Source organism: Colius striatus, chromosome Z (assembly GCF_028858725.1).
Source record: "Colius striatus isolate bColStr4 chromosome Z, bColStr4.1.hap1, whole genome shotgun sequence".
NCBI classification, from domain to species: domain Eukaryota; kingdom Metazoa; phylum Chordata; class Aves; order Coliiformes; family Coliidae; genus Colius; species Colius striatus.
The window spans coordinates 7,333,497-7,354,110 of NC_084790.1; the positions used below are offsets into that span (position 1 = coordinate 7,333,497).

A 20,614-nucleotide genomic window follows, 5' to 3' on the forward strand; every position below is an offset into this window, starting at 1 on the left:
TTTTGTTTTTTTGTGGTCTCTTATTTAAATCCACTAGAAAAGTCCAGGTATGACCATTTCATGTCAGATGGGCTGGTGTAATTCTTAAAAAACTAGTCTAAGCTTTGTAATAGGGGGTTGTAACAGGCATGCTGCAACAGGGTGCACATGTATAAAGCACATATTTTGTCCTCCTTGTGGCAGAGTTTTCTATATCCCTTGTATTTACTCCTGCCTAGCATGTTTTGAGACTGCAATGAAGGAATAGTGCTCCAAGACTGTATCTTTCTCATTCAGCTGTTTTTATGCATAAGATTTTCATTACACCCACTTCACCATCTGAATATTTTTTGCCTTGTTGAAACCACAAATTGAACTAGAACAACATTTTCCTCGATTTCCATAGGACTAGGCACTCACAATGTGCAGTGTTTACAGCAGGTAGCATGTGTGTATCGATACCCTCAATTCATTGGTGATTGCCCACATATGTGAAAATGATTGATGCACCAGAGTAGGGATCAGAAAGAGCTCTGTACCTGCTGATGGGAGCTGCATCAGATGCCATCACTAGAGCAGGTGGGACTTGCTGATACCTTATAGAGCAAGAGATAATGCCTGTGTCCCTGCATTTCCTTGCTGTGGTGGATTCCCCGGCACCCTGGAGGAGTCCAAGATGTTGAACACAAGCCAAAATTGTGTTTACGCTGGGTTTGTGTGAAGCTGATCCTGCCCCAGGGCCCTGGTTGTAGTTTCCGTGCAGCATGGCCATCTGTGCAGGTTTCAGTTGCTGCAGTGTTTGTAATGGCAGCGTCTGTTTTCTGAGGAAGCTGCCAAGTGGGGCTTTTCAGTTCTTACTCTGCAGCAGTGTGCGTGCATTCAGGCTCTCACTAACAGTTCTCGGGAAGGCCATGGGGACTGTCAGCTCAGGGCAAGGTTCCTACCTGTGCAGGATACAGCTGGATACAGTAGGGCTTTTACTTGCTTGTTCTGGGTGACAAATCAGCACTGCTCAGTGACACAGGACCTGAGGCTCACTATATATCGCTGCCCTCTGGCTTTCACCAACCTACCGAATGATGTTCAGTTCTATTTCACTGCATCTCACTCTTTTCTACAGGCATCACACCTGTAGAATCATAGAATGGTAGGGCTGGGACAGTGTTAAAACTGTCTCTTGGTGGGTGCTCGTGTCAATCCTGAGTTACCTGTGAACGTATCAGATGCTTCCTGACAGGTAGCTGAAGCATCTCAATAAGCTCCCTCTGAGGAAGTTAGGCTTAAGATAAGTAATTCATGTGTACTCAAAAATACTGCTGCTGACAAATAGTTATTATAAAGGTGAGTAAAGCTGAAACCATGCTGTGTTAAATGTGGCTGAACTTTGTTCAGTTAAGAACTAAATAGTGGTGAAGTCTAAACCTGCAGAAAGGGGCTGTAAAGAGAATCCTGGGGTTTTTGGTCTAGCTACTTCATCTACTGCAGGATCACATATACTTTGGCTGTTCTCGGGAAGTATTTTCAACTTATTTCTAATAAATTCCAGTGGCAGAGTTTAGATAGCTTCTCTAGTTTGTCTGTTTTAGTGTTTTAACTATTTATAGTTATTTTTTCTCCAAGCAGCTAATCAGAGCAGCCCTGCCTGAAAAAGACGTTTCTATTTCTGCTCCCAGTGGCAGCATTTGTCATACTCTTATGTGATCCTCATTTACAGCTCAGAATTTGTCAAGGTTTCTGATGGCTCAAGTCACTTATTTTCCTCTTGTCTGTTTACAACCTTCTTAAAAGCCACAGAGCAGAGACAATACCCTGAGCATTCACTGCTGTCAAGAATAATAAAATAATTTGCTCTCATATCTTACATATAACACTCCTTTAAATCACCCTCAAACATCAATTGTTTCTTTCGTCACCACATCATGCTGTTGATTCATACTCTGCTGCTGGCTCTTTAAAATCTCCAGGTACGTGAGTCTTGGTTTTTCTGCAAAACTGCAGCCTAGACAGTTTGTTGTTCACCATTGTAATATTTTTCTCTTTTTTTTCACCATTACCTAATCCATGATGAATTTTATCTGACTGATTTCAGATCATTTTTGCATCCAGTTAAGGTTACTTTGAATTCCAGTCTACGCTCAGGAGCTCCAATAGCTCTTCCAGGGTACATTTTCTCATGCTTAATAAAAATTGCCTAGTGCTGCATTCAAATTACTAACAAAGTACCAAACAGTACTACATCATTGCAGACCTTACGTGATCAGCCTTCCTAGTTATTAATTTTTGGTATCTGCTACTGAGTTTGATTTTAGCCCGTTGTGAAAAGTGAAACTTTTATCAAGGCTCTGTTTCCATAGCTTGGATACATTGCCCAAGTGCACTCAAAGTCTGGATTTCCTCACTGTTTCTTTCCTTACAGACTAGTGTAGTTATCCCAAAAAGGCAGCAGTTGATTATTTTCAGGTGATTTGTCAGCAAATTCACAGTGGCAGTCTCTTACTTCTCCAGTGACCACTAGTGTCTTGTATTTACAAAAATAGTTCCCATTTTTGTTCATCAGCAGTGATACCTCTCCAGTCCCTCTAAGCTCTTGAAGATAAGAAGAAAGGTTCAGAAGCTGATCAGGCCAATGCCCTTGGTAGACTGATGATCCTCTTGAGAAGCTGCATTGACCAGGCTACATCTAATAAACACATTTGAACCTGCTGGCGTTCCAGCCTGCCCTTTTCTTGCCTTCACTCCCCAACATTTATACTCCAACATTACTACCATGTAACTAGTTCAGTGTGATGGAAAACCAGATCTTTATCCTTCTAGTTTTCCAACCTTCTATGTTGCAAACCTCATTTGATTTGTGTTACCGTAATAGCAATTATGCTAATGGCATAACTAAGGGTCTCTGATTATGACTACATTGTTAAATGAATTTGGTTTGGATTTAAATTGACTCGGTTTTCTACCAACATGAGTAGATTGTTTATTGCACACGAATACAGGAAAGCATTAGGCAGCTTTTCAGAATAAAGGATCACACATAAACAATAACTTGCAGAAGTAAACATTTTGCTTTTAATAAACTTTCTTTTTAAGCAAGCATTTTAAGACCCTATACAAAAAGAAGTATTAGGCTAGACACCAACACCAGATCTGACCACAGTCTGCTACTGGTTAGCTCACAAGCCATGGAACCATGTTGCAAGAAAGCATGCTTCCCTTCTGAGACTGTAGCTCTGCTTTGCAAGGGTACACGTTCCTGCTGGTTCCATCAGTATCTGGAAACCTGCCCCTGTGCACTGGGCTTCTTTGGAGAGGCTGTGACACGGGAAATTGTTGCAAGGAATTGTTGTAAGAAGGTTGTTGTTTCAAAGTGTTTTTTCCACTTTGCAGAGTACCACCAACTGCATTTTTGTAAGCCTAGCTCTTATGAGGACATACGTCTTGAAATCTCACATCTTTAATAAAAGCACTGTTCACAGAACTTACAAAATACAATTTTCCCTAGTAATTTCTTTAAATGTTTTCTGGTAATTTCTTAAAACATGCCAGTGATTAAAAAAGCACACACACAAAACACACCCATTTCACCAGTACTTTATTTTGCTGTATTCTGTATGATGCACTGTGTTCCATTGAGACCTCTGGAAAGTGATCAGTTTATTTATTCTTTTCCCTCTGAATGAGCCTTCATATAGATATATTTGTTTTCCCTACTTATACACTTGGTTTACATTACACTGCTGAGACAAGTTTTTTGTTTCAATAATTTCACCACTATCTGATCTCATTTTGGCAAGAATTATAATGACACATGCTACAGTGTTTGAAGGGCTTTTAAAAAGGATTACTTCTTGCCTACCAAAAAAATATGCAAAATAGCTAAGATTCATAAATATGTACCTAATTCTAGTGTGGCAAGAAGTTTACAAAATGCATGCAGAGTGCTTAGCCATCAGAAAATACATTTATTTTTCATGTTTATCTTTTCTAGGTCACTGCTACTGCTGAGCATTTCACTACAGATTCCAGAAAACTTAGAAGTATGAAGATAACTGTTCTGAAGTGTTACTATAGCAGCAACAACAGTGATCAAGAATAAGCAAACATAAGCGCAGCTACAATTCCACTCTTCCCTAAGCAGAAGATTTGCTAGCTAAATCTTACTGTCTTCCAGAATGGCTTTGGTTTTTTTTGTTGTTGTTGTTCTATCCCTGGAAAAATGTAAAATAGCATTTTTGTGTTCACTTTTTTTCTACAAGCTTCAATTTGGCCTCGTCTACAGACACTGCAGGTCCTGGTTCTCCACTGGCTGATGCACATTAACACGCTTACCTGCAGAATTTAACACCATCACGGGGATTTATTCAAGCAGTTTCCATCCTATGCTATGCAAATCACAGTACCACTTTTCAGAGAACTCTTCTGCTCATGGTCTTGTCAGAGGGGTTTGTTTTGTTGGTTTTTAATTTCTGCCAGTGACCACAGACCACAATCCTCTTCACTGGCACACATGTTCAATAAGTAGCCGATGCATATTATGAAACTTTAAGCAGTAAGGAGGGTTAAGTACCAGATCCAAAAGCAAGAGATTGGAAAGCAGATCTTGGAAAGATGGGAGAATCGATCACGTATAAGGCAGGAATGCTGACATAATAAGTACCTAAATAAACAGCATCTATGTCCAGACCAAAACTAGTGGCTAACTTTTGATTATATTTTAACTGCTATAGGTTCCCTAAGGCGCACGAATGTGTATTTGTTGTGGACTTAAAATCCATCTTGATGGAAAGTTGACTCCAGCACATTTGACTGTAATTATTATCCCACTACACTCGCTTTAGTCTGTCCTTAGAAATGAAAATTCCTGTTGAGTTCCAGTGCTTAATGCCATGCATTTTTGCAACCAGAGAAATATTCCATACCAGCAATTAGTACTTATGTACTATTCTTCCTATGTATAGCTAAGAGTTACAGAATTTTGGCATGTAAAAATCTGTATTCGTTGTGCTGGCTAATTATATCAAATGCCTTTGCCCTTCTAACACAAAGGGGTAATTATTTGGGCATCTTTGCTTTCAACAGCTTATACAAGGCAGTATTTCTGACACAATACAACAGAATACTACAAATATAGAATGTTTTTGTATCCCCAGTCATATTAAATCTAGCTTGGTTTTACTTACTTTGACTAAGCCACTTGTCAATTGCATTCTCATATTTTTTTGGTTCCTTTAACCAGTCTTGATGCCACCTAAGGTTGGCAATAACATTTGAGTAATTCTGACCCAAACTTTGTTTCCAACTGATAAACTGTCTTTTGTTATACTCCTGAACCAAAGAAGAAACCTTTGGGTAGTTTACTATAGAGTGGAGTATCTTGTCCAAGGAACGTGCAATGGCTGGGAGCTTGATGGCAACGTTAGTTAGCTCATCTGGATCGGCAGTAAGGTCTGGAACAGACAAAAAGTCAGTTAAAAGCCATTTTGTGTTTAAGTCAATTAATGAGCCAGCTAGGACATACAAGTTGTAACATACCAAACAGTTGTGGAAGTACTGAATGGCCATCTGAGTAGGCAATGTATTTCCATCTACCAGTTCGAAGCATGTATGTGGAAGAATTCACATTGCACCCGTGGAACTCACTCAACACCCACGAGGGCCGAGGCCTGTTGGGTGATACTTCGCTTTCAGCCTTTCCATGTAGCAGTGGTATAAGGGAATATCCACTGAGGTTCCGTGGGGCAGGAATTCTTGCTATATCTACACAAAGATACACAAAGTCAAAATACTACTGTACTTACTGGGATTAAAAATCCTAACATGTTACAGGTTTCTGACTATAAACTCTATTTCAGTAATAAAGCATGCATTCTTAATTATTCTCCTTGTTAGGACACAGGAACCCCAACATACAGAAATTATTAAAAAAACCTTAAGGAACTTGGCAAGGTCCAAGGTCAGCTACCCACCACCCTGATCAGATGTAGTGCCAGCTATGTCTAAGTCAATCTTTAGTTTGTTAAAACTAATTCCAAGAGCCTCCAGTGACATGTGGTGTTTTTTTTTTTAAATCACGGTTTTATACAGAATCTCTGAATGGTGGGGGTTGGAAGGGACCTCTAGAGATCATCCAGTCCAACTCCTGCTAAAGCAGGTTCCTCTCGATCAGGTCACACAGGGACGTGTCCAGGTGGGTTTGGAAACCTCCAGAGGAGAGTCCATACTCTCTCTGGGCAGCCTGAGCCAGGACTCCCTCACCTGAAAAGTAAAGAAGTTTCTCCTCGTGTTCCAATGGAACGTCCTGTGCTCCAGCTTATGTCTGTTCTATACGCTTCTCTTCTGCTCTGACCACCTCAGGCAAGAGGAAGAGATTGTAATAGCATGAAAGGATCCTAAAAGTTCCATATCCAATATGGTCTAACCATTTTCCTTGACAATACGATGTTCAGCTCCAATCTAACATTCTTCATCAGTGAAAAACAAAATGTTTTACAAGAGATGGCCATTATGGTTATCACCTCTAACTAGTGGTGAAACTGAGGAACTGGACCATTTGCCTCTCTGGTAGGGCTGGAGATAAAAATTATATTAAAGGTGGTACAATACAGTGCACATGGAAAACACTGGGTGGCTATAACCTATAGATGGACCCTAGAAGATGCTGTAACTTGAATAAAGTCCTCAGTATCAACTTACATCACAAGTGCCTCTATCTCCCAAAGATCAGGTCAATAATAAGAGGCTGCAAAAGTCTTTCAGAGACATTCTGAAAGATGTAGTTGAGAATCCCAAGGATGCTACCTTAACTTCAGCATGTTCTAAAAACAGGGTGTGACAGTATCACTATTTTTAATCACTCTACTGATTCAAAATTCAGCACTTTCCATTTCACAGAACACTGTGGTAGCATTTTGTCTTCTGCTCTATGCTGAGCAGTGATATTCAGTGCATATATATTGCCCTTAGGTGACTTCCTCCTTCATCAGCACGTATCTTCCTTTTTCTCCTCTTTTTCTATAGCATACATAGCTCTCATGAATCCATAGTTCCTCCTTCAGTAAATCAAAAGGCCAGCATTTGACTAAGCACTTCATTTGAACAAATAAAGAGGGTTATAGGCCTTCTTCCTCTGTCATCCTAAACCAGTAATGCTATTAATTGCAGTAACTGCATTCTCCATAGATACAGAATGCTCCAGGCTGGCACCTTCATTAGCTCTTGCTTTTCCAACAGAGATCCAAAGGTACTTCCATCTGGACCAACAAAGCCAGTGCTGTCTGAAGGAAAGGTTAAGCTACATCCTGTTAAAAAATGGGAGAGCTGTTGCACTCTTGGCTGAATTATCTGTATCACACTGATTCTGCTAGATTCGAAATACCTGTACCACACTAGCTGTAGGGATTCAGGAAGGGAGGAAGTATCACGCAAAGCACTTCAACAGCTTCTTAAGAGAGATGATTGCCCAGACAATGCAAAGCAAAGGGACTACATTTACTACAGAAAAGACAGATACTTGAAATCTGTCTCCTTCCTAGTCAGAGTAGCATACAGCCTGAAAAGATAAAACATGAGAAGGATGATTCTTCATGTCTTCACTGTGGTCTTGGTCTATGTACCTTTTTTAACATTCAGACTACAGGAAAGGGGGACTGCTAGAACAGAAGGAGAGGACTTTTAAACACAAAGTTCCAGGAAGAAAAAAAATAGCAGGAAAAGAACAAGAACTATGTTAAATTACCTGACTAATTATGTTACTAATTATGTTTAATGAAAAAGTCCAAGGAAACACAAAAGGGATTTTTAACTCTTTACATATGTTACCATGACTTCTATAAGAACCATATCTAAACCAGATTACTTTATATATAACTCAAAGATTTATACCGCAATGTGGAGCTGGCTAACTGGTTCAAAAGCTTTGAGAGGAGACAGGTGGACAAATTTGTTTTGGTTTTGGGAAGTCGACTTAAAACAATACAGAAAAGGATTTTTCACTGGCTTTTATTGCTAGTAGTACAGCTGTATCTACTGCCTCATGTTCTCTCAGGAAATTGCACTGTACACTGATACTTCTTATAGAGCAAGCTTTGCATACTGCCTTCATAAGAACATTTTTCTGACTGCTAGTCTAAAAGATCCTAGATAAAGCCCAAACAGTGACTTCACCTAATATTTAGTTCTAATGAGATTAATCTCTTGCATGATTTATCACAGTAATTGTTCAAAAATTCTCTCTTACAAGTAATTTGCATTTGCGTGTAATTTTTTTGTCAGCCCTTTTTACTTGATTCTCTGCCCCATAATAAATATTTCCATCCCCAAGAAGGTAAGAATGGATAACCATTATAATAAGATACCTTATTATGCTAGCCCAGATCACTTGTACGTTTCCTACACTAAGTCTTTATCACATTTCTTCCGTGTGACCCTTCATAAAAGACATTCCTTTGATAAGCTAATGAGCCTGCCATCCTTTCAGGTTTAACGTCATCTCTGGATGCATTTATGATAGAAATTTATAATTTCTATATTTATAGAAACTTCATAGAAATTTATAATTTCTATCATAGTTAGGTATGAAGGCTAGCAAGGATTATTCATTTCTAAAATGCATCCGGTTATTATCTACCTTTTTTAATAACAAATCATAGAATCATAGAATGGTAGGGTCATCCTATATTTAATCATTCACTGTAATTGTGATGACGACAGTAACAGTAACAAGGAACATCATCAGCTCCTTTATTTATTTTGTACATCCATTTTTTGCATTTTGTATGAAACTCCATTGACTGTTACCTCCTGCTGTGTTACTGTGTTGCCTTATAAAGTGAAGACATAATTCCTACTATAACATAAATGCATAATAATAATAGTAACTGGGAAAAACAATCTGAGACGACTTAACTCACCAAGCATAGTAGGATATATATCCACAAGAGACACCATATTTGGTATTTGCTGCTGTTCTTTTACACCTGGCCCCATAACTAAGAGAGGAACATGGGAACTTCCTTCATACATGCTCATTTTATAGAACTGCCGGTGTTCCATAGCAAGTTCACCATGGTCTGCAGTGAATATAACGATTGTTTTTTCAAGAAGCCCAGTATCTCTCAGAGCTGAAATAATCTCACCTGCAACAGAAAAAGATACTGAAAAGGACACATTCAAGATATTCCTTCCAACTTGTGCTACCTGCAAAGCAGTATGCGAACCCTGAGGAATTCCAGTGGGAGGGCTGGAAACTCACCTCTCTGCCAGAGAAGGCAAAGCCCCAAGCACTCAGTTCAGAATAACATACAGTTGTCAATGAATTGCAGAGGTCTGGCTCCCAGTGAACCATGGAAGGCACTTAACAACAACCATAAAGGTTTCAAAAGACAAGGATGCACCACAGGACAAGCTGTATTTTTGCTAACATTTTTGTTTAACTTCTAGCATAACTAATAATAGTGACATCAACATCAATAAAATAGGTAAGCACCTATTGACACTACATGTAGGGTGGTGGGCTCTTTAGGGTATCTACATTTCACATAATCAGTGGAAATTTCTCCTTCCTATGCCTACATCCCCACAACAGTCCCTGGCACATACATTTGTGCAACGAAGGCAGGGCTCAGATCAATTAAGTTCTGCAATTAGGCAAAGCACTAAGACATCTCTAACTTTAAAACACTAAGATGATACCTGCTTTAAAACACTAGTCAAAAATAAAAAACCTGTCACCATATTAAACCCCAGTACAGTTACTTCACAATACCTCAACTCCCTAAAACTGTCAGGCTCCTGTTGATCACTTTTCTTTCATAAAGTGTGGAAGAATAATTCTATGCCTTTTAAATTACTTTATAATTGTAACACTGCCAACAAGATTAGCTTCTTTATTCATGAATCTCATATTAGAATGCAAAAAAATTTTTGTTCTTTCATGGTCACTTTAAAAATTAAGAAATAAAATACTGTAAATGAAGACCAATTTGCATTGTAGTTTCTATGTATGTAAACATTACTGCAGACTAGGAAGAATTCGGAATTAATTTCTCATTTTAATTGTTACCTTTCAACAATATACTGTTAAGGGAGAATTCACATGTAACCTTACTGTTTAGTCTATTCGTAATAGCTGTTATTCAGTCTATGCATTTCAAATCAATCTCCAAGGAAACTGCTTATGCCCTAAAATTTATCTTCCCTTATAGCTCTGCTTTGCTGGTCTGTCACCTTCACAACTGTTGCCATTATTTCAGTTGGCACTTAATCAGAGTATTTTGTTCCTCTTTTACATAGGTCAAACAACATTTTGCTGCAGTTCCTGGGCTTTTACAGGGCCTCTGACTGGTGGTTGTGATTACTTTTTAGAGTGCTCTGAATTCACCTTGCAATAGCCTTAAAAGAAGTGGAGTTTTTTTAGCAGATAGACTGATTAAGCAACATCCACGTGACTTACTCCCAGATCTGAATTGTGGGTTGTTTGGGTTTTTTTTCTTAAAACCCAAACAAAACAGAACAAGAAAATATGTATATTGAATATGTATAATGAAACACTACCTACCCAGCATGGCATCTGTCTCTGCACACATAGCATAATAAAATGCTCTAATATTTCTTACTTCTTGATTTGTAAACTCTCCTGTGCAATTCTTGGTGTAAGAGGAGTAATAGTCTACTGGATGCATCTCAGAAAGAGAAGACCACTTGGGAATTTTAATAGCTTCGTAAGTTACCTAAAAATAAGAATAAATTAACATTACTTTAGCAACTGAATTAAACACAATTTTTGAAAATTAGAATAATTTAAAAAGATTTTAGTATATATTCACAGTTCTCCATTTGTGGTCCAGGAAACAGCAGCTGTTTATCTTTTACATGGTGCTGTTTTACCTCCTCCATGCTTCCCCTCTGCTTTCACAGGTATCAAGCAATTTTAAGAGAGCACTATAAAAATCAGCTAAAAATGAAGGCCAGAAGCCAGAAATACCTGGTTTAAGCAGCTGATGCCTGATTGGGATAGTGTCTCATTAGCTACAGGATAATTACAAACCACATGTATCAAAAAGATCGGTGGTTATGTGAGCATACAGAACATACAGAGGTCTCTAGGACAGAGGATGACAGCTCTCAACATACTTACAAAAAGAATTCAGTACATTAGTCCCATTTTTACAGAATTACAGAATGGTGGAGGTTGGAAGGGACCTCTAGAGGTCATCCAGTCCAACTTCCTGCTAAAGAAGGCTCCCCTTGCAGGTGGGTTTGGAAACCTCCAGGGAAGGAGACTCCACACCCTACCTGGGCAGCCTGTGCCAGGGCTCCCTCACCTGAACAGCAAACAGATTTTCCCTCCTGTTTCAGTGGAATTTCCTATGTTCTAGCTTGTGCCCATTACATCTTGTCCTGTCATTGGGCACTACAGAAAAAAGTCTGGCCTAATCCTCTCAACACCTGCCCTTTTGGTATTTATAAGCATTCATAAGGTCACCTCTCAGTCTTCTCCAGGCTAAACAGCCCCAGGTCCCACAGCCCATCCTTGTAAGAGAGATGTTCCAGTCCCCTGATCATCTTGGTAGCCCTGCACTGGACTCCCTCCAGCGCTTCCCTGTCCCTCTTGAGCTGAGGAGCCCAGAACTCAATGCAGGACTCCAGATCCGGCCTCATCAGGGCAGAATAGAGGAGGAGAAGAACCTTTGTCAACCTGCTGTCCACACTGTCCTTAATGCAGCCAGGATGCCATTGGCCACCTTGGCCACAAGGGTACATTGCTGGCTTTTTCCTAATACTTTTCTATTTGTTTCTACAAATGTCAATCCATTCATTTATGAAGAGACCTAAGATTTGTTTGAAACTAAAAAAGTTTACAAATACACAAATATACAAAAGTATACAAATACTGCTGGATTTGTATATGTCAACTGGCATGCTCATAGACACTGTGCTGCAGTACCAACTTTAGAGCCTCAAAGTTTGACATATACATGTAGCCTAGGCAGTCACACTTCTAAGCACAGTGCTGTACTCATTCATGGTGAATTACTTCTATGTTGTAGTCTTAAAGCATAATTACCACAAATCAGAGAAGATGTAACCTCAGTATGGAAAACCTTAGTTTATTAAATAATAAAACCACACCTGTTGCTCTCATTTACCTCTGAAAATCTTTAACAGACCTGAGGCCCAGATTGCAGCACAGCACCTCTGGGGTCTGTGCAGCACCTTTCCAGGGCTGCACCCACAGCCCCACTCTGGCCTGGCTCCAAACGTATGCAGCTCTGGCTCCTGACAAAAAAAAAACCTCAGGCAGTTGTTGTCTAAGGGGCAGCACAGAAGCAAAGTATCTTGGTCTGCATTCCACTGGAAGCATTACATCCCTATTTATTGGTATTGCAATTTTAAGTACTAATTCCTGCAGAGCTCAGTTTGGTTGTAGCCTCAAGATTTGGTAAGGATATAATGAAGAGCTGTCTGGAGACCTACTAGCATAGTGTCTGTCTCTCAAACCCATGGTGTACCTTTGACCACAAGTCCTCTTATGGCCATGTGTTCCAACACTCACAAAGTTCTACTTCCCACAACAGTCAACATTCTCTCTTGAGTTTTCTAGCAATTGTACGTAAGTCATCTTAACAGCTGGCAAGACAGAAAGTTTTCATGTGCTCATAGGGATAAAACCTGGCTTTGTAATAGTCATACAGATATACCAAAATGTAGTTTCCTTAGGTCCTATGAAAATTAAGCCACAAGAAGAAATCATGAAAGATAAAAAAATAGCAGACAACTACTTCAGTTATCTTCCTATTTCCAAAGGTCCTCGGCTACATAAAGTCACCTTTTAGTCTCCTCAGATGGTATTTATTAGTTATTTAAGGCATAATGGGAGCAAAAAGCGTCCCTCTCATAATCCCTTTGTTTGCATGTCCTAATTCATAGCTAGGAAAGAAAGCACAAGCCCTGAAAAACTGCCAGCTTGTGCAAAATATAAAGGACCATCTGCTTAGCAACACGCAGTTTCATAAACATACTACATTGACACTCCCTTCTGAATTAGCTTCCCGGTAAACATATGATTTAATTCAATTTCTCCAACTATGCACTCAAACTTCTTCATGAGATTGATCTCAGTAATTTTCCGAGACTGCTGGTTCCATGGCCTAAACATAGACACATTGCAGAAGAATGTAGTGGTGGAAATTACCTCAGGAAACCAAGGATGACAACAATTTGTTAGAGATGCTGTAACTTGGTCTGTGACTTGAAAAAAGGTACCCCCACTTCCAAGACATGTCCAGCCCAGCAATTATCACTTGGAAATTTTATTTAATACTCAAGGTAGGTCCTGCATTTTACAATCAAAGGGTTATTTCCCCGTGCTCTTCCTCTCCCCATAAACTTCTCACCATTTCCAGAAGGACCCACAACCTTCAATACTACAAAGACATCCACAACCTTCATTTGGATATTCTTTTTTGTAAGTTTTTGCAGTTTTGTTGCACCTAGATAAAGAGATTTTGCAGTTCCTCATTAGAAAAGGCCAAATGAAGTTTATAAATTGCATACAGGGTTTTTTTGAAGTAACCATTTAGTCTTTTGAAACCTAATATCCAGTTTTTCAGTTGCTGACAATCTTAATGATGTTATGCAGTGAAAGCTGTTATAATTAATTTATATTTTTATGACAGAGAACGGCACCTAGACCACACAGGACAGAGAAAAAGCATTTACTTGTTTGGAATGGAGTGCTGTTACTTTTCCTCATACATACAACAATTGGACTTTTCTGCACTCCAGAAAGATTGAAAAGCTGCAGTAGAACAGAAAGAAGTTGGAAGAAAAGGCAGACTTTTGCTTTTTCTTACTGATGCATGTTCTCAGATCATATTGTAAGAAAAGTCAACCTGTAACTATAAAATTCCAAATGATTACATATAGCATCATTTAGAACAAGCACAATACAGAATATTATGAATAATGAACTTCAAATCATTACTAAATTGCAGCTAGCTACAGCAACGATTTCATTCTCCATTTAATGTGTTTCTAGCCATTAAGTTCCAAATTTCTTTATTGATTCAGTGACTACTGCTAACAAATCCTTTTCTATAACAGAAATTCACTACTTTATTTGCTTAGCCTTAAACCAGATATCTAGTATCTCATCCAAGCACCTTCTTAACATGTACTGAAATATCAAAACTAGGTTTGACTTGGAAAATCACCTGAGGATTAAAATAGCATTCATCATGAGTACAGTTATAATCAATTTACATTTAAATTTCACTTCACATACCTTTTCAAGCCAATAGGGAGATGTTAAAAATGTAGAGGATCCAAAATTTTCTCCTGCATAAGGTGATGGATATGGGTGTGGTAAATTTAGTCCCAAGTAAAGAACAAATGGTTGACTAAGGTTAGTGGCTTCCTCCTTTATCCAATTTACTGCTTTATCAGTATTCTGCCAATCTGCTTCCATCACTCTCACATGCTTCCTGTCACCAGTGAGCTTTACCATGGGCCTCCCTTCTTGCCGGAGCAGGAAGTCAACATCCCTAGTCCAAGCTTCCACACGGTTGCTGAAAATACATACACAACATATATACTCAGTGGAAAATGTTTTCTTCACTTTTCCCCAAACAAAAGAGTTAAGAATTCCTGAAGAACTTCCCCTATACTTGCAGTTGCAATGTATTTGTAATTTCTACATAAAGGAGGTTTGTTATTCAATTGATCAATAGCTACATTGCATCTATTTTGTACTCAAAGCCTGAGATAATTTTTTCTGCCTCTGATTCTTCTTTCTTATTTATTATAACTTCATGTCATAGTGGTTCTTCCTACAGCTACAAAAAATATTTAGAAATAGCATCTCCATCTTGTTGACTCTGCTCCCCGTTCTGGCATGGATTCACATACCATTTATCTGGTTGAGTGGGCCTTGGATTGTTGTTATTTGAAAAAGTCCCTTGTACAGAACAGGCCACAGCACTGAGCCCTGGGGAACACCACTGGTGACGGCCAACAGCTGGAATTAACACCACTCCCCACCACTCTGTGGGCCTGGCCATCCTGACAGTTTTCCACCCAACAAAGAATCCATCAGTCCAAGCCAAGAAGGGCAGCCAGTTTCTCCAGGAGAATGCTGTTGGAGGTGGTGTCAAAGGCCAGGTAGTCCACAGCCTTCCCCTCATCCAAAAAGTGGGTAACTTTGTACTAGGATATCAGGTTGGTCAAGCAGGACCTGCCCCTCATAAGTCCATAATTAACTGATTTTATTGGGCCTGAAGCCTTGGTTGTCCCACATGTGATGTGTGATGGCACTCAGGATGGTTCCATAACCTTCCCTGGCAACAAGGTCAGGTTGGTGGGCCTCCTTCAAGCACTTCTTGCAGAAGACTGTCACATTAGCCATCCTCTAGTCCTCTGCAACCTCCCTAGTGAGCCAGGACTGCTGGTAGATGATGTAGAGTGGCTTGGCAAGCACTTCCACCAGCCCAGGGCAATGAAACTATGGTAAAGGAAGGGAATGTGTGTGCGGGGGAGGTATGTGTGTGAAATTCCATCTAATGTCACAAGACAGAAAAAGAATATTATGTAGGCCATAGCCTAGTCTGACTATGCAATCAGATTAAGGTTAAGATCAAGTTAAAAAACCACAACCAAACCACCCAAAACCCCAACTTGCCCCTTCCCCACCCCAAAACATCCCTCATTCTGAAGCAACATAGGAGATATTTTGACACATTCAAGAGGAAAACTAATCCTCAGGCTGAAGAGCAGAAAAAGACATGTAAAATAAGAATCTTCAAAAAGCCAAGTGGAGAGCTGAGAAGGGGAGCAATGCTAGATTCAAATCTTTAATTTAAAAGGAAAGGGCATGGACTTGACAGGTAATTATTTTAGAGCTTCAGAACTTAATTAAAATTTTTCAACACTGTCAATGGGAATGAAAGGGGATCACATCTCCTTTGCTAGCAGATAGCATTCCTGCAATTGTAACAAACATACAATGGGAAAAAAGAATGGCAATACAACAGTGGATGGTAATACAATAATCAATAACAATACAACAATGCAACATTGAAGGCAGAGCTTAATGAACTACTGTCATTACTAGTCCAAGTGAAAATAATTATGTGAAGACCAGTAACTACATCTATTTTAAATTTTAAGTGAAGACAGCCTGTGGTGGTGCAGACTTCCCTCCCTGGGCCCTGTTGCTATGCTGGAGCCAGTCAACCTTGTTCTTGTCAGTTTACACTGCAGTGATTCAAGACACCCTGACACTCTCAGCTCAGTGCAATGAGTCAAGACTACCTGGTACTCTGTTATCCATTTGCAAGTACAGGGAGTTAGAACCATTAAATGCTTCCTAATTATGTCTGAACTACTACTGTCCAGGAAGCCTATCATCAACTCCAACTGCCTGGATCATAGCCCACTCTGGGAGATGTAAGTTTCTGGATGAGCACTGTGGCCAAAATGAAGAATTATTGACCAAAGTCAATCAGCTTGCAAGCCTATAAATCACACTCCCAAAATGAGAGCTCAAAGCTCTCTGGGAGTGCAGCAGGCTATGCCCCTGATTTTATGATTGAGTTGGGTTGCCTCTCAGGATCACAGATCTTGACAGATTCCGAAACATTCTCCAGTATAATGCTGATGTAGAGGTAATTGTTGTCTCCTGACAATGGAAAAGAGTGAGTAATTCACTACAACTGGGTTTCACATGGATCCAGATTCAGAGTTAAGGACAAAGGATTCATGATATAAAGGTTATATGATTTTACAATTGGCCAACCTCTATACCTGTGTTTGTGTGTGTGTGATCTGATGTAGAAGCTTTATTGTGTTTTGTGCAAACCTTATTATCAAATAATTGTGTTATTATTACTATTAATACTATTTAGTAATTCTGATAATTTACTGATTCTTAAGTATTGTTAAAAGATTCTCTTTACTCTCTCTAAATGTCTGTATCTAATTCCATTAAACATAGAGCCCAACACTGAGACTCGGTTTGGATAAAACTGCATTTAGACTCCTCTCGAGAAGGAGAGTAGAAAGCAAGGGAGTCCACTCCAAACCCCACGGCCCAATGACAGTCTCCCTGACCCTTTCTGATTCCACTCTCTGTACAAATCACTTTATAACAGCCCCAATATAATCTCCCCTTTATATTTCTCTCTTGTAGTAAGCAGTACAGTGAATCTTGCCTTCAAACTTTAAGTCACCTTTTAAAAAATCACATTAAAATCACTTTTGCTAGTACCTTTGATGGCATTTTCTTTAAGTGATCTAACATCTAAATCATTCACCTATGACGGGCCACCAACACTGAAAAAGACACATGGAGAGTTTTTGACAAGAAGCAGAGGCTTTGCATATTCCACAGTCCAGAGGCTGAAGTTCCAGCTCTTCCTCTCAGATGTATTTTTTTCTATGCACTTCCTAGAAGTGCTCTTCCTCAAACCTCATTAATTCACAGCTATGAGTAGTCATCATGAGTAAGTCACATTCAAATAGATACTTAGCCCATTTCACCATGCATTTGTATTTTTAAGACAGGTAAAGTTGCTTAATTACAGAAGTAAATTGTGCTAGCAATGCACTATTACAATAGCCTAGGACAAAGCAGAATCAATTTATGCCACACAATTTAAATGTTCCAGAAGAAAGGTTAACCTTTTTATTTTTATTAGCTAAATACAGGATCAGGGAGCAGCAGTGGTTTGTTTTTTGTGACTCTTCTACTCTATTTATAGGTTACTTAATTGTCTGCTTAGGGTTTTTGAATGTCTACGCAGATCCCATGCTAAGAACAAGATGTACATTTTTCTCCAACTACGGAATTGTATTTGCAGTTTTCTTTTTTGGTTTTTTTTTTTTTTAACTAAAAACTGTGTAAACTTCCATTTTCAACTTTCTCTTGTGTAGGCAGAGGAAGGATGACTAACCATGTGTTTACTTCTGTTTATTCTCAACCCCTACCCACATTTTATTCAAAGAACAATAAGGGCCTGATCCTGTTACAATAAAGATCTCAAACTTTCCCTGAACAGAAGGTTAGAAAAAATTCAGTAAAAACTTGCACCAGGTGCAAATGTAGGCTAAAGGGCAAAAGATAAAGAAAAATTGCAATTCCATAGACTTCACAGTACGTTTCTGTTATCTTTGAATTGCCTAAGACATCAGCCTCATGGGACCAAGAGCTATGCAAATATTATGTGATTATATGGTTACAATGTCATTCCTGTTTGTGAGAGGCCAGCCCTGCCAGTAAAGCAGATGAACCCATACATGGCTGAATGAGAAATATGACTCTAACTTAAAAGTCACTGGTGCTGCTACACTTTTGCAAAGCCCTGGTTAATTAATTTCTCATCTGTGGAGATTTGTAACAAAAATATTTAGAATGGTATTAGTAGATGCATTCAAACATGAGAGTACAGGGCAATAGCATGGGAGCAAGGTTAAAGCAATAGCGTGCCCCAATGGCCAAAATCATGTATGAGATCAGCAAAACAGGTCAGTACTGAAGATGAGGCTGTTAGTGTTCAAATGGACAGCAGCATTCTGACAGGAGGATGGCAACTGGGTCATTGTGTTCTCTGTGTGCCACCCCTCCTCCTGTTATTCTACCAGAACAGAATACAGTAAAACAGTCACAATAAGGTAACAGAAAAGCTATTTGAGCAATGTTCCCAAAGACTGAAGCAAGCAAGATTTCAAAGCAAAGTATCATGCCATAGCAACTTCTTACTCCTAAAGAATGTAAAATACCTAAGCAAAATGCCACTTCATAATTGCAAATCAACAGAAAAACAGGGCAAGGGCTGACATCTGACTAGGTCCTTCCTATCATGTCAGTCATCCTGTTCAGACTACTTGGCCACAAATCTTCATATTTGTGAGTATGTCTGTGAATATGAGATTGTGAATTATCAGAATCTACAATCTTAGAAAGTTAAGCAACATAAAAATCATATTCCTCTTCTACACAGTTTCACAGTAAAGTTTTCTTTGAATTAATTTATAGACAGAAAAAGATATTTGAGGACTAAAGAGTATCTGTTTATTCATCTTTGTGTTCCCTATGTGAAGGCCTTTGTCCTGAAGACAGAGTTCACCTGAAGTCTTCAGTACAAGCAAATGAAATCAAGACTTGTGGAGTCTAGACATGTACAACCAACCTTTTTTTCAGTGCCACTTTTGTGTTTCAGTTATCATATGAACAGCCAGGAACTTCTGGAATTACTAAGAGCTGCTCTTCTTTAAACCTAGAGTGACTTCAGATTAGAGACAAACAGATTTCAACATCATAAAACATTTATTCTATCTCAAAGGCCAGTGTGAGTGCGTATGATATTCTATTTAGACAACATAGAACTTTCTCTGCACAAAAGTGATTCAGAAGGAAAGCATAAGGGTCTGTATAATACTGCAAGTAAATTCAATGTACTGAAAATCTGTTCTAGGAATGCTTAATAATGATGCACCCAAAGAATCGCTTTGGTCTTGCTTCATTATACAGAACAAAATCTGATCCTTTGCTGACTCAAAGAGTGGTCTGGTACTGGCACTTCACTATATGCTGTTAAGACTACATTCTTTTGAAAAGCATGAATGTCTGACGTAGTCACAACAAACCAACTTTACACTGCAATAAGACAAATGTCTGTAGGCATTCATCTTAACTTTCAGTTATTTCTTGCCAGAGAGGAAATTTTCCCAACATGTATATAAGCAAGCATAAAGAATCAGAATAATACTATAGGAGACTACTTTTTAGTACATATGTAAGTAATTGTTTCTTTCTGGAAAAAAAACGAAGTAGTTGTATGAGTAATATAAAACAATGTAGTTTTCAGAAAAAAATCCAAAAATTCAAAGCAAAAAGCCAGAGGTCGAACACTTATTTGTTCCTAGTTAGGTACCAACTTACTAATACAAACTGCAGAGAGATAAAACGTAAATATCAGTTTGACACAAATGTGTATCTAAAGAAACTATTAGTATTTGCTGCAAGTCTGTGCTTGAATGCTCTTTTTACTTCCAGTGTAGAACTGGTATATGGAAAAAGGGAAAAAAGCTTTCTTTTATTTGTTGATAGTCTTAAACTGAAGGGGAAATGATTACTTAGGCCAGATTGAGGATACTACTTACAAAGTATTTTCTAGATAAAAAGCAATATGCACGTGCAACATACTCTTAACTGCTAATGTGACTTTTCAACTGATGATCGCTCACCTTAGTGACCAGAGAGAGTAAACTTTAAGTCACTCTAAGCTGTGTAATGAGAAAGAAAAAACAACTCTTTATTATTATGTCAATAATGCACATCATTATTAATCAGGCAAATAGTGCATCTTAATAGAAACTACACAGAAGGAAGAGACTGTATTTTGTCCCAAATGTCCAGATGCATTATGCTTACTATTTGTTGAACACAATGCAGTTAGTCTCTGAATGTTAAAGTGTTTTTCATGAATTGCTGTAATCTTAGGTTTGGTTTTGTTTTTTAAAGAAAGCTTTATAACGTAGGTAGTACAGCTGTCTTGGATTTGTGTGGCAAGGTTTTAATAGTTGGGTTGCTACAAGAATGGTTTCTGTGAGAAACTGCGAGAAGCCTCTCCTATATCTGACA

General features: G+C 38.7%; 1 protein-coding gene across 3 annotated transcripts in view; it reads right to left on the reverse strand.

Moving 5' to 3' along the window:
• Positions 1-3,551: 3,551 nt before the first annotated feature.
• Positions 3,552-20,614, reverse strand: part of ARSK (arylsulfatase family member K) — a 28,593-nt gene continuing 11,530 nt past the window's right edge. For all 3 annotated transcript variants that reach the window (XM_062019389.1, XM_062019390.1, XM_062019391.1), the window contains 5 exons: positions 14,261-14,543; positions 10,532-10,703; positions 8,886-9,110; positions 5,509-5,733; positions 3,552-5,423 (listed from right to left, as the gene is read on the reverse strand). In XM_062019389.1, the coding sequence (XP_061875373.1) occupies positions 5,149-5,423; positions 5,509-5,733; positions 8,886-9,110; positions 10,532-10,703; positions 14,261-14,543 (1,180 nt within the window). In that variant the 3' untranslated portion in view covers positions 3,552-5,148. The remainder of the gene's footprint in view (positions 5,424-5,508; positions 5,734-8,885; positions 9,111-10,531; positions 10,704-14,260; positions 14,544-20,614) is intronic.